The sequence below is a fragment of the Callithrix jacchus genome, chromosome 11 (genome assembly GCF_049354715.1).
Source record: "Callithrix jacchus isolate 240 chromosome 11, calJac240_pri, whole genome shotgun sequence".
Lineage (NCBI taxonomy): Eukaryota > Metazoa > Chordata > Mammalia > Primates > Cebidae > Callithrix > Callithrix jacchus.
In genome coordinates this window covers 72,784,640-72,799,920 of record NC_133512.1, presented here as the reverse complement: position 1 = coordinate 72,799,920, position 15,281 = coordinate 72,784,640, and the positions used below count along the sequence as shown (strand labels likewise).

At 37.9% G+C, this 15,281-nt stretch overlaps 1 protein-coding gene across 12 annotated transcripts in view; it reads right to left on the bottom strand.

The window, feature by feature from the left end:
• The window catches only part of GSAP (gamma-secretase activating protein), a 251,535-nt gene that overhangs the window by 46,622 nt on the left and 189,632 nt on the right, over nucleotides 1-15,281 (bottom strand). For all 12 annotated transcript variants that reach the window (XM_078343041.1, XM_035254005.3, XM_009002580.5 and 9 more), the window contains 2 exons: nucleotides 14,533-14,615; nucleotides 1,462-1,539 (listed from right to left, as the gene is read on the bottom strand). In XM_078343041.1, the coding sequence (XP_078199167.1) occupies nucleotides 1,462-1,539; nucleotides 14,533-14,615 (161 nt within the window). The remainder of the gene's footprint in view (nucleotides 1-1,461; nucleotides 1,540-14,532; nucleotides 14,616-15,281) is intronic.

Genomic DNA, 15,281 nt, shown 5'->3' with positions numbered 1-15,281 from the left:
TGCAGTCACACTCCAGTAGCTGTTCTGGGCTTATTATAATCTTAGATCATGACAGGTGAATTGTTCAGGAAGCAGAGGACCTGAAGGAATTTACCTAACAATCCAAGAGATAGAAATGACCAGATGGCTCATTGACCATCATTCCTCAAGGCTCACTGTCACACACATGCAGTCATTAAGACCCTCTGAGACTTCTCCAAATCATTTACAAATCCCACTTTTAGGTAGGAAGGGAATTCGTCGAGCTAATAACCTCAGTGTATTGGGCTTTCCTCTCTACTTTTCTAACTCTTACTCTTCAGAAAAGTTTTATTTTACTTATTGGCTTTGATCACAAGATTAACCATTAGAAAAATGCATAAAAATTTTCCACAAAAACCTCAAACTTAGACAACTTAAGTATGAGTAGTACATATGTTAGTTCTAAAGTTACTTTAAAACTTTTTTACCTGGATCTCTAAGCTCGGGAGGCAATATTAGGTCCATCTATAGAATAAGCAGCTCTGATATGGCTTGGCATTTTTTTAATATTGAAAATTTTTCATCTTAAAAATATTTAAATACACCCACAGTATGTACTACACACACTCACTTTAAGTTACTAAACAAACAAAACAACTACTCCTTAGCATTGTTCAAACTAAAACTATTACAGGGCACACTGTGATCAACTACAGAATCAGGAGATATTAGGCATCTGACTGCTGCTCTGCAGACTGTTATCAGTATCTTGGGCTATAGATTGTGTGAAATGGAATAAATGTATCTTAGATAAAACCTGTTGAGGTCTGAGATCATGGACACCTTTAACTAAAACCGTATGTAACTCTGTAAGTTAAATCTATAGCTACTTTCCAATAAGCAATAACTAAAGAGAAAACACACTTTTGGCAAATACCTCCCTTAGGATTGGTCCACAAGCTTAGAAAAAGATATAGGCCAGGATAAAAATATATGATATATAAAAATAACTAGCTAACTTGATATCCACCATTGGTGACTTTCTTTAGGAAACATGTATCCTGTAAGTATACAGGTATAGAATGAATTGATAAAAATTGACTACAAGGTAATAACACTCTCAGCTGGGCATGGTGGCTCATGTCTGTAATCACCACACTTTAGGAAGCTGAGGCAGGTGGATCACTTGAGCTCAGAAGTTCAAGACCAGCCTGGGAAACATGGTGAAACCCCATTTCTACAAAAAGTACAAAAATTAGCTAGGCATGATGGTACATGCCTGTAGTCCCAGCTACTTCATGGGCTGAGGAGGGAGGATCACCTGAAACCTTGAGGTCAAGGGTGCAGTGAGCAGTGTTCATGCCACAACATTCCAGCCTGGGTGACAAAGAAAGACCTTGTCTCCAAAAAATTACTAGTAACATCACTGTTAAGAGCTATCTAACTTGCTATTCGGAAAAAGTTATTATGTAAAAGTAACAAAGAAGACATGAAAAGTACCTTTGTGAATGTAAAACACTGAATACGTGATTTGTTCCCAAGCAGCACACTTCGGACTGTAACAAACACACAAACTTCCTAGAAGAAAAGGTATTTAGTAGAGTTTAACAGAATCTATGTCACAAATAGTTTCCTAAACCACTTAGCCTTACCTCTGTCCTTTAGATGTCCTGCCTCGTCCTACCTCATAGATTATTCCCAAATCCTAGAAGTGGTCTATCAACAAGTTGCTAAGAAATTTCAAAGCAGTAATTCTTTAGTGCACACTATAAGCAATGTATTGTGGCAGGCTATTGAAGGATAGGAAAATGAACAGAGATACACTCCTGCATATATGAAATCATAGGATTCTAGACAGTTTCCAAAGCTTCATGAGATTCTCCTGGTATGCATGTATCGTCCTGCCTTCTTATCTAGCTTGTCACCTTCAATTACTAACAGCTATGAACACCAGTGTATCAAAAATGTGTTCTATTCACAGAAAGTTTCCAGTCTCTAGTTTAGCTTGATTGAAAGGCAAAGTATGATCTATATTATGGGTCAGTGAGAACAAATGTGGTGAGTCCATATCCATCCATTATTGAGTCACTGAAGGCACTGGCCCCAGGCCAAAGGAGAGCCCTTGGCATAGAGTGGCTTTCCAGGTGAGTCTTGACCCCCTTCACTTACTCCATCACTCTGGAACACCCTCAGCCTTCCCTACCTCTCTCAATGTGTGAAACTGTACATTATCTCTAGCAGCTGCTGCTGTATGGATAGACTAATGTCCATCAGTGACCTACATATAAATGAGGGACATTATGCTTAAACAGATATGTCTATTCTAATGCATTTATGTGATTAACTGAAATAGGAGATTGTCAGGTAGAAAGTAACTTGACAAGGAGTCAGGAAACCTGAGCTCTAGTCCAAGAGCTAATGTTAACTAGCTGTGTGAATTCAATTGCCACTATACTTCAGTGGATTTCAACATTTCCTCTACTTTACTCCAGTAACTTCTTTATCAAAGAATCATGGTAGAAAAAAAGAAGTCAACTTCCCCTAAGAGGGCTATTCAAGGACATTTATAAGCATTCTGTTGTAATACTTATCAATTGTGACTATTTTTAATGACATTTAATACTGCAATATATTGCCATCAGTACATTTTATTGCAATATCCTAAACACAAAACAGCAGAAAAGAATAACTTCATCAGATAACATGTTAACAATTCTATCAGATGTAAAATGACTGTTATGGTTACTGAGCACACAATAACAACTTTTCTTTACAATTACAGCTGGCTCATTGAGAATAAAAGTAATCTATCACTAAACCATAAACAAAATAGTAAGAGTTACAAAAGTCTCATATACCATTTGGACTGGTTTCATACAGTAAACATTATCTGCAAAAAACTACTGGTTTATCCATTCTGTTATGTACTATAATCACAAGGAACATGAATTGTTTTTAAAAGAGACAGACTTTAGAGTCTCTAGCGATAAATAAAAGTTAAAACAAAGCACCATAATTTTCCTTTATAAGTAGTTTTTTAAATAATGAGTACTGTCAAGGGAACATGTTCTTCTTACGCAATTCTCAAATAGTAGTGATTAAGTGAACTAATTTCACAGAGGGTTAAATATATTCATACTTATTCATCCACTAATTCTTTTAGGATTTTTATCCTGGGAAATAAACATGACAACAACATAGATTATAACCTCCATTCTAGCAAATTATCTGCACATCATCCTTCAGAGAATAAAAGTTGTTTTTTCTCATTTTGAAAACAGTGAGATGTAGAATAAATGTACCTAATTACATATTCTAAGAACCATATCCAGAACTTATAAGCAAGTATTTCCAAATTGTTAGGTTATGCTTAGTTGCCCCACCCAAACCCCAAAGGGAAAAAAAGACACAGCAAGGTGAAATGGTATGTACATAGGCTTTCTGAAGCTACCCAAAATAACTTTCTTTGACAATGGAAATGTTCTATGCCTGTAAAGTCCAATATGGTGGCAACTAGCCACATACAGTTACTGAACACTCAAAATATAGATAGTATGACTGACATACTATTTATTTGAGACAGTGTCTCTCTCTGTTGTCCAGGCTGGAGTTCAGTGGTGCAGATACAGCTCACTGCACCCTTGATGTCCCAGGCTCAAGCAATCCTCCCATCTCAGCCTTCCAAATAGCTGGGACCACGGTCGTGCGTCACCTTGCCTGGCTAATTTTTTAATTTTATTTTTTTTAGAGATGGAGTCTCACTGTGTTGCTCAGGGTGGTCTTGAATTCCTGGGCTCAAGTGATCTTTCTACTTTGGCCTCCCAAAAAGCTGGTATTACGGGTTTTTTAAATTTTAGATTCAGGGGTATGTGTGAAGGCTTGTTATATAGATAAACTCATTATCACAGGGGTTTATATATTTATTTTTATTTATTTATTTTTTGAGATAGAATCTTGCTCTGTCCCCAGTCTGGAGTGCAGTAGCGCAATCTCAGCTCACTGCAACCTTTGCCTCCCGAGTAAGCTGGGACTACAGGCATGTGCCACCACGCCCAGCTAATTTTGTATTTTTAGTAGAGATGGGGTTTCACCATGTTGGCCAGGCTGCTCTCAAACTCCAGATCTCAGGTGATCCACTCACCTTGGCCTCCCAAAGTGCTGGGATTACAGGCATGAGGCACCGCACCTGGCCCACAGGGGTTTATTTTTACAGATACTTTCATCATCCAGGAATTAAGCCTGATACCCGATAGTTATTTTTCTGCTCCACTTCCTCCTCCCACCCTCCATCCTCAAGAAGATCCCAGTGTTTGTTGTTCCCTTGTGTTCTTAAGTTCTCAACACTTAGCTCCTACTTTTAAGTGAGAACATGAGATAATTCATCGTTCCTGCATTAGTTTGCTAAGGATAACAGCTTCTACTCCATATGTGTTCCCACAAAAGACATGATCTCACTCCTTTTTATGGCTGCACAGTATTCCATGGTGTATATTTACATTTTCTTTATCCAACCTGTCACTGATGGGCATTTAGGTTGATTCCACATCTTTGCTATTGTGAGTCATGCTGCAATGGACATTTGTGTGCATATGTCTTTATGGTAGAATGATTTTTATTCCTCTAGGTATAGACCCTGTAATCAGCTTGCTGGGCCCAATGGTAGTTCTGCTGTTAGCCTTTGAGGAATCTCCATACTGCTTTCCACAATGGCTGAACTAATTTAAACTCCCATCGAAAGTGTATGTCTTCCCTTTTCTCTGCAACCTTGCCAGCATCTGGTTTTTTTTCTTTTTACTTTAATAATAGCCATTATGACTGGTATAAGATGGTATCTCACTGTGGTTTCAATTTGTATTTCTCTAATCCTCAGTGATGTTGAGTTTTTCATATGCTTGCTAACTGAATGTCTTCTTTTGTAAAGTGTCTGTCTGTTCATGCCCTTTGCCCACTTTTTAATGGAGTTGTTTTTGTCTTATAATGTAAGTATACCTTGCAGATGCTTGATATGCCTTTGTCAGATGCATAGTTTGCAATTATTTTCTCCCAATTCTGTAGGTCATTTGGTTTACTCTATTTAGTTTGTTTTGCTGTGCAGAAGCTCTCAAGTTTAATTAGATCCCATTTGTCAGTTTTTCCTTCTGTTGGGATTACTTTTGATGTCTTTGTTATGAAATCTTTGCCCATTCCTATGTCTAGGATGGTATTGCCTAGGTTTTCTTCCAGAATTTCTATGAATTTTCAGTTTTACATTTTAGTCTTTAATCCATCTTGAGTTGATTTTTGTGTATGCTGTAAGGAAGGGGTCCAGTTTCAATTTTCTGCACATGGCTAGCCAGTTATCCCATTCCTATTTATTGAATAGTGAATCTTTTCCCCATTGCTTTTGTCAGCTTTGTTGAAGATCAGGTATTCACAGGTGTGCATCCTTATTTTTGAGTTCTCTGTTCTATTGGTCTATGTGCCTGTTTCTGTACCAGTATCAGACTGTTTTGGTTACTGTAGTTCTGCAGTATAGTTTGAAGTTGAGTAAAGTGATACCTCCAGCTTTGTTCTTTTTGCTTAGGACTGCCTTGGCTACTCAGGCTTTTTTGGTTCCATATGAATTTTAAGATAGTTTTTTCTAGTTCTGTGAAAAATGTTGTTGGTAGTTTGATAGGAATAGCATTCAATCTGTAAATTGCTTTGGGCAGTATAGCTATTTTAATGATACTGATTCTTCCTATCCATGAGCATGTTTTTCCATTTGTTTTTATCTTCTGATTTCTTTGACCACTGTTTTGTAATTCTCATTGTAGAAATCTTTCACTTCCCCTCCCTGGTTAGCTGTATTCCTAGGTATTTTATTCTTTCTGTGGCAATTGTAAATGGGATTACCTTTCTGATTTGGCTCTTGACTTGGCTCTTATTGGTGTAAAGAAATGCTAGTGCTTTCTGTATACTGATTTTGTATCCTGAAAATTTGCTGATGTTATCAGTTGAAGGAGCTTCTGGGCTGAGACTGGAGTTTTCTATAGAATCATGTTATCTGCAAACAGGGATAGAATGACTTCCTCTTTCCCTATTTGGGATGCTCTTTCTCTTGCCTAATTGTTCTGGCTAGGACTTCCAATACTGTATTGGATAGGAGTGGTAAGAGATAGCATCCTTGCCTTGTGCCAGTTTTCAAGGGAAATATTACCAGTTTTTGCCCATTCAGTATGATGTTGACTGTGGGTTTGTCGTAGATGACTCTTATTATTTTGAAGTTTTCCTTCAATATCTAGTATATTTAGAGTTTTTAACATCAAGGGGTATTGAGTTTGATCAAAAGCCTTTTCTGCATCTATTGAGATAAACATGTGGTTTTTGTCTTTAATTCTGTTTATGTGATACATCACATTTATTGATTTGCATTATGTTGAACCAACCTTCTATCCCAGGGATGAAGTCTACTTGATTGTGGTAGATTAGCTTTTTGACATGCTATTGGATTTGATTTCCATGTATTTTGGTGATTTTTTCATCAATGTTCATCAAGAATACTGGCCTGAAGTTTTCTTTAGTTCCTATGTCTCTGACAGGTTTTTAATATCAAGATGATGCTGGCCTCACAGAATGAATTGGGGAAGAGTCCTTCCTCAATGTTTTGAAAGGGTTTCAGTAGGAACGGTACCAGCTCTTCTTTGTACATCCAGTATTCAGTTGTGACTCCATCAGGTACTGAGCTTTTTTCGGTTGGTAGGCTATGTATTACTGATTCCATTTGGGAGCTTATTATTGGCCTGTTCAGGGAATCAGTTTCTTCCTGGTTCAGCTTTGGGAGGCTGTATGTGTCTAGGAATTTGTCTTTTCTAGGTTTCCAGTTTGTGTGCATAGAGATGTTCTTAGTAGTTTCTGATGTTTATTTTTATTTCTGTGGGATCAATGGTAACATCCCATTGGTCATTTCTAATTGTGCTTATTTGGAACTTCTCTCTTTTCTTCTTTATTAGTCAAGCATGGGTTTCTGGGGTCACACATTTACTCACCACTTCCCTAGGCAGCAATGGTTCCCCTGACTCTGTGTCACTCCTGGGTGAGCTATTATCCTGCCTTGCTTTATGCCATTCTCCATAGGTCAAGTTGTTTCCTTGATTAGTCCCAATGTGAACACCTGAATGATTCAGTTGAAGGTGCTGTATTTACTGGCCCCTTTTGTTCTTCCCTGTGATAGTGGCTCACATTACCATCTTCTAGTCAGCCCATGTTTTTTAAAATTTTAATTCATTTAAATTTAAATAGCCATATGTGGCTAGTGGCTATCATACCGGACAACACAGCTTTAGATCACTGGTTCTTAACCCCGACAGCACATTAAACTTAGCTGGGATCACAGATACTCAGGCTCCACCTCAGGACAATTAAGCCAGAGACTCAAACATTTGTATTTTTTAAAGCTCACTAAATGATTCTAATGTGAACCCAGGTTGAGAACCACTTTTGAAATCAGCAGATTTGGATGTGAATCCTGCTTTTGGCTAAGTATATTGCCTCAGGCAAGTTAATTAAATTATCTAAGCCTCAATTTCCTCTTCTGTAAATAAAGAAAATATAGAACCTACTTCATAGGTTTCTTATGAGATAACTAAATAAGATACTGTGTATAAAGAGATTGTTAGATTGTTCGTTGCAAAGAAGTTATACCTGGCTACAAAGGCTAGCTGGTATTACTATTATTCCATAACAATCTTGCTGCTATTTACAAGGTGGGGGAAGTCACAGTTTGAAAAAAATTAAAGCATGCTCTTAAGGGTGTAACCAGATATTCATCAATGATGAAGATAACATCTCAACGTTGGCTAGCCTTGGGGAAACCATTTGGACAATGAAAACTACTGTGGACAAAGTTTTCCAAGGGAAATTATCTCACTGGAGCAATTATTGAAAAGCTCTATAAAGTGCTAAAACATAGGCCTAATTTGGGAACTTGTGAAGAGCAACTCTTGCAGTAATATGAATAGGAAGGAGAATTTACACACTTCCCTACTCACTACCTCCCAGTAGGTGGTGCACAAGAAAGAATTACAGCCACTGACTTAAAACACACAAGAGCACTACAACTTCAGAGTTGACTATCATAGGGAAATAGTAAGATATGCTTTCCATGCTTAGAAAGTCTGATTTATCCTTTTCATTAGAAAAATATATATAAACTCATAATGTCAAATACACAAGTGGCCTGACAGCAGCAGTGGCAGCAGCACTTTTGCCCACCACCAATCTCATGAGCATGCCCCTCACCCAGGTTGTAACCTCTAGTTCCTTGGAAGACAGTTGTCTTTATTTCTTAGGGCAGGGAAATTCAGGACAAATGCTTTCAAGAATATAAAAAGTAATGCTGAAAGGACAAAATAGCTTCTGATTACCATAATGTGATAGTGAAATGTCAAACATTATTACGTCATCATCATTAATGTAAATAGTTGAAGTAAGTTTGTATAAGGGCCGAAGTCTATCAGCATTCCTTTCATGAACCACAATTTCTGGCCTCCATGCCAGTAGAGGATTCAGCTTTCCACTATAGAGGGAGTCAAATTTAAATGAGACTCTTTGTTTCCTTCTCCAGTCCTATTTTGTTGGAGTTGATTTTAGCAACAAAGGTAAAAAACCACTTTTGAAGACTATTAAGGGAAACACATTATTATATGGGAACAATTTATTATTCAAAAACCAAAAGCTTGCTTCTCTGGCTTGTTTCATCTTAAACATGGAAGCATCTCATTTGAAACAGGTTTTTTTTTTCAAAGCCGATTGTGAAGAATGAAGCTTATTGTCTACCCTTCCAGACACTGCTGAGAAGGGGAAAAACAGATACTTCCACATTTTATGTCAGATAAACTTAATATTTTATTAAATATGTCATAACTAGCCCCATTTATAATTTACAACTAGTAATGGTCATGAAAAATTCCTGTGAAAATATAAAAAGGAATAAAAAGCTTCACAAGATTAAAGCCTAAGGTGATTGTTCATATGCAACAGATTTAAAGCAAAGTACCAGGGGCCAGGTGTGGTGGCTGACACCTGTAATCCCAGAACTTTGGGAGGCTGAGGCGGGTGGATTACCTCAGGTCAGGAGTTCGAGACTAGCTAATATGGTAAAACCCCATCTCTACTAAAAATACAAAAAAACATTAGCCAGGCATGGTGGTATGTGCCTGTAATCCCAGCTACTTGGGAAGCTGAGGCAAGAGAATTGCTTGAACCCAAGGAGGCAGAGGTTGCAGGGAGCCAAGATTGTGCCACTGTACTCCAGCTGGGGCGACACAGCAGAGCAGGACTCCGTCTCATTCACAAATAAATAAATAAATAAAAGTAATAGGGACGAACCTACCCTGCTCCCTCCATGTGAGCTCTGGATCCCATCCTGCCTTCCAAGCAAATTCACTGTACCATTTATTCCTTTCTGCTATGTACTGACTTGTTTCCTCTCCACTAAATACACGCTGTAAGCATTCAAACATCCTAGAGTCTCTACTGTCTTAAAATATTCCCTAAATCCTATTTCCCTTTCCAGATGGTGCCTCTCTCATGTCTACACATGCTGCTATGACTATTTTCAATTTCCATATGCCACTTAACCCAGCATAGTCAAGATTTCACCTCAGTTCTCCAACACAAACAGCTCCCAGTAATCTTCATGCTACTAGACACAGCAGACTATACCTCTTACTACCTATTCAGTCAATTCTTTGTGAAAGTACCCTGTGCCTTCAGCTACTATTATATCATACTTGTTTTGGTTCTTTCTCTTTCCCTCTCTCTCTCTCTCTCTCTCTCTCTATATATATATATATATATATATATATATATTCTTTTTTCCTTTTCCTTTGGATGTTCAGCCTAACCTTTATATGTTCCCAGATCTTATTAGTGTCTTCCCTCCTGACCAAATACTCCCTCCTATGGCTTCAAATGCCAGCCATAGCCTTACAACTTCCACATTTATTCATTGTCATTTCTGAACCCTCTTCGAAGCTCCAGATCTTTTAGTCAAAATGTCCAAAACAAAACTCACAATCTTCCTAAGCTCCACCAAAACCCCTACACCTCAGTAAATGGCACCACTCACTGTTTACTCATTTGCTGATGTCAGAAACCTGAGAACCACTCCTCTTCAATGTAATTTATAGCAAATTATCTCAATTTTGTCTCCAAAATGCATCTCAAACCCATCTAGTTCTCTCCACCTGTACTGCCCATCCTAGTTCACCCTTATTTCAAATGCAGAACTAGACCTCATCTTAACTGTTCATCTTCCCACTTTTTCTCTTGCCTCCTCCAATCCATCCTCCATACAGCAGCCACAGTGATCATTTGAAAATACACATCCAATCACATGACTGCCTGCACAGACACTTCAGTGAAGGAGTATCAGCGAATCTTCAAACTGACAGGTGAAAAGCTGCTAGAGAATAGAATAGTCACATGATGACAAAGCACTGTCCTACAAATTACTAATTCACAGGTTAAAATATGCCTTCACAAGGAAGACATACAGTGGTTACCACTTAACCAAATGACCAGACTTAGCATCACTAACAGTAGGACATCCTGACATTATAGGCCTCCTGATCTGATAAAAACGAAGTTTACAACATCACCTATAAAGTATTCTCACTAAAAACACTTAACTTTTGTCTAACTATGCTGTTACTCAGTTGCATGTAGCTTCCAGTTTACAGGAAATGTATAGAGGAAAAAGTTAAATGTTTATGTAAGTAAACAATTAGATAAATCCAGAATGTGGATCATTCCTTAAGATAAATGGCCTTCACTCTTCAATATGTCAATGAAAAGAAAAGAGAGAAGATCCCCAGCGGAGGAAACACACGGGTCACCAGCGCAACTCTTGTGGCCGGCGCAGCAGCTCTTGGAGCAGAGTAAACAGGTTTGGAGGACCCACATGGGCCCCCAGCACAACACCACAGCCCGGCGCAGCAGCTGTGACTGCACCTTGGCGCGGCAGTGCTTGGCACAGAGTAAACGGGTCTGGTTCCCCTTCTGACCGAGGTTTGGAGCCCCGGGAAGGCAGAGTCACCTACTACGGACACAAGAAGGAAGCCAGACAGGAGAATCCTGGGAAGAAAAGCACCATCAGTTACAATGCCGCTGCTCTGGCCCTGGGAACTAACAACCTGGACGCCCACTCAAGAGACCTAATCTGAAAGTTGGTAAATTGAAAGACGACAGGAGGATAAATTTACAATGATGGGAAGAAACCAGCGTAAAAAAGCTGAGAATACGCGAAGTCAGAACGCCTCTCCCTCTAAAGATGATCACAGTTACACATCGACAATGGAACAAGGCTTGATGGAGAACGAGCACATCCCAATGACAGAAGTACTCTTCAAGGAATGGATAATAACAAACTTCGGTGAGTTAAAAGAACTTGTAGCCCAACGTAAAGAAACTAGGAACTTTGAAAAAAGGTTTGATGAAATCCTATTGAGAATAGACAACTTAGAAAGGAGTATGAGTGAATTAATGGAACTGAAGAATACAATACAGGAACTCCGAGAAGTATGCACAGGTTTAAACACTCGAATTGTTCAAGCAGAAGAAGGGATATCAGAGGTCAAAGTCCAACTTAATGAAATAAAACGTGAAGAAAAGATTAGAGAAAAAAGGATAACAAGGAATGAGCAAAGTCTCCAAGAAATGTGGGACTTGTGAAAAGACCAAATTTACGTTTGATAGGTGTACCTGAATGTGACTAAGAGAATGAATCCAACCTGGAAAATACCCTTCAGGATATTATTCAGGAAAATTTTCCTAAACTAGCAAAGCAGGTCAATATTCAACCCCAGGTAATACAGAGAACACCACAAAGATATTCCTCAAGAAGAGCAATCCCAAGGCACATAATCGTTAGATTCACCAGGGTTGAAACGAAGGAGAAAATACTAAGGGCAGCCAGAGAGAAAGGTCAGGTTACCCACAAAGGCAAACCAATCAGACTTACAGCAGATCTCTCAGCAGAGACTCTACAAGCCAGAAGAGAGTGGGGGCCGAAATTCAACATCCTCAAAGAACAGAACCTTCAGCCCAGAATTTCATATCCAGCCAAACTAAGCTTCACAACTGAAGAAAAATAAAATCTTTTATGAACAAGCAAGAACTCAGAGATTTTATTACCACCAGGCCTGCTTTACAAGAGCTTCTGAAAGAAGCATTACACACAGAAAGAAACAACCAGTATTAGCCTTTCTAAAAATATGCCAAAAAGTAAAGAGCACCAACATAAAGAAGAATTTACATCAACGAATGGATAAAACAGCCAGTTAACATCAAATGGCAGTAACCCTAAATTTAAATCGACTAAATCCCCCAATCAAAAGACACAGCCAAAACCCAACGGCATGTTACATCCCTTCCTTCCTTCCTTCATCCCTTCCTTCCTCCCTACCATCCTCCTTCCCTCCCTTCCTGCCTTCCTCCCCCAAAAAAAAAAAAAAAAAGAAAGGCAGGGAAGACATGAAAATTGCTGTACATTAACAGAGACTATGAAGATTTAAATGACCAAATGTAATGCATTAATCTTGATGGAATCCTGATTTTACAAGTTATATACATATATATTTATATATACACACACATTTTTGAAAATATGAATAAAGTTTATTGATTAATGTGATTAATTTATTTCAGTAATAAGGGAACAGAGATTATGTAGAAGAGTGTCCTTAGTCAAAGGAGGTATGTGCTGAATTACCTAGTGGTTAGGTGTTATGATGTCTGCAACCTATTTTGAATGACTTTGTCAAAAAAGAAGAAAATGATACCTATATAAAGTGAGAATGATAAAGTAAATACCATAAATGATGATTGTTTGAGTAAAAGGTACATGGATGTTCATTGTATTTTTGAATTTTTCAGTGAGCTTGCACATTCTCAAATAAATTATATAGTAACAAAAAATATCCTTCAATGACTTCTCATCACTCTTAGGATAAAGTCTAAAATCCTCCCATGATCCACAAGGTCCTACATAGCCTGGCCCCTGCCTACCTCTCCAGCTTTCTCTCTCTCTCACTCACTTTACTGCAGTGACATGGTCTTAGCTCATATACATCCTTCAAGTCTCCACTGAAACACCATTCCCTTGAATGCCCCAGGACTAGTATATGAAGGGATGAGTACAGCTGAGGGATACCTGGGGGGACAATCCTGGATGGACCAAAAAAGGAATGGATTATGTAGGAGTGAAGTGGAAAGGGGGCAATTTTCAGGACTAAGAACAGGATGGGATGGAGTATCTTGGAGGGAGGCAGAAACGAAGATGAACTGGCTGAATTAGAACATGGTTGAAGATATTAGTATCTTCTATTAAACCTCCATTGTAAGTTTTCATTTCTTCCTATAATTTAGCTCATTCATAATGTGATTCCATTGAAATATTATGTGTGCACTTATGTAATGTATAAAATCTGCACCAAGCAGTAACTTTTATGATAATAAAGATTAGGGCAGTTTTACTTCGCATCACATCCCCAACACCTAGCAAACAGTAAGTGCCGGATAAACATTAGCCTAATGGGTGAATATCCTGTAATAATTTGGCTTCAAAGGAATACGATTTTAGTCCAAATGCTACTTAACTCTAGTAAATGTCCACTAAAGTTAAGATATTAAAAATGGCTATTATATGTAGTTATAGAGCTGATTATTTAGATGACTAAGATTAATGAGCATTTTTTTCACCAGATTTATTGAGTGTAATCATATTCATCTCTCATTTTCAGGTATTCTTCTTTACCTCTATATTTTTCTATCTATAAAAACTAAAATTTAGGAACAAAATATTTCACATTAATAACTTTATGTCAAGCTCTGATTGTTACATTGGTAGGCTGCAGCATGGCTCTTAAAGCTAGGTACATAAGTTTAGAACCAAACACATCAGGAATCCTGACGCAGAAAGTATTGCCTTTGCTGGTTGCCATTTGTTAAAAGATGGAGCAGGTGAGAAAATGTAGACTGGTTAAATACAAATCCATCTCCTCTATTAAAATCATACAAATAATAACTACTAGAAGAATAACTCTGCGGTTAACTGTGGCCGCTGGGTGTGGTGGCTCGTGCCTGTAATCCCAGAACTTTGGGAGGCCAAGGCGGGTGGATCATGAGGTCAGGAGATCCAGACCATCCTGGCCAACATGGTGAAACCTTGTCTCTACTAAAAATACAAAAATTAGCTAGGTGTGGTGTCAGTCACCTGTAATACCACTACCTGGGAAGCTGAAGCAGGAGAATCGCTCGAACCTGGGAGGCAGAGGTTGCAGTGAGCCAGGATTGCACTACCACACTCCAACCTGCCAACAGAACCAGACTTTGTCTCAAAAAAAAAAAAATAATAACTATGGCTATCTTGATACAGTGTATATTTAAAATTAATAAAGAAGATGATTTGTTATTTGACAATCCACACGATCACCAATATAAAAATGTAGCTCTATTATATTTTCAGACTCCATACAGCTAAACAATAAGTAAATTTTGTCTAGAACTCAAAGACAATTGAATAAACTGACAAATACAACCACAGTTTACCTGCATGGTTGGTAAAAACACACAGACTTAGGTGTTTGGATAATTTCTCTTGGTCTTGATAATCACATCCAAAGTTGACAAGTCTAAGAACATAAAGAATGAGAAGTTCATTTAAAAATACATCCCTTCATAAAGGATGTGAGTAACCACTAAATAATATACCCAGAGAAGCAGAAACACATTCCCCAGAAATTTAAGTAGATAATTTCTTTTGGTTAATAAATTCTGTTTTTTCAAAATACATGCTATATATGTGGCATCAGCCTGGTAATAATAAAAAAATATTACTTTCATCTTACATTTTTATAAATTTTCTGATATAGAGTAATGCATATACTAGTTTCAAAATAAGCACAACTAAACGTTCATATATGATAAAGTAAAGCTAGTGAAATACTGAACAGCTCAGGATTATCATTACTCTAATTCAGGAAGATTTTCATTTCTTCTACATATTGATGGCCTTATGCTTATTTTTTCAGAAGCATCTCAGGTTTTTGCTACATGTAAAATAGAGTGGAAAGAGGAAAAAACCTTGTCTTTTGTGCAAAAAGGAGAACAGAAAAAAGCCAACTCAGCTGAACTACAAGTAGATTGAGCTCTGACATCCTCTTTGATGGCAACAAAAAGTGCTTTGATGTTTGCTTCTCAATGTAGCTCCTCTGACCCAATGAATCCTTCTATTTAATCATAGGGAGAAGAGTATATCCATACATCAAAATAAATGGAGATGCGCTACAGAAATAAAC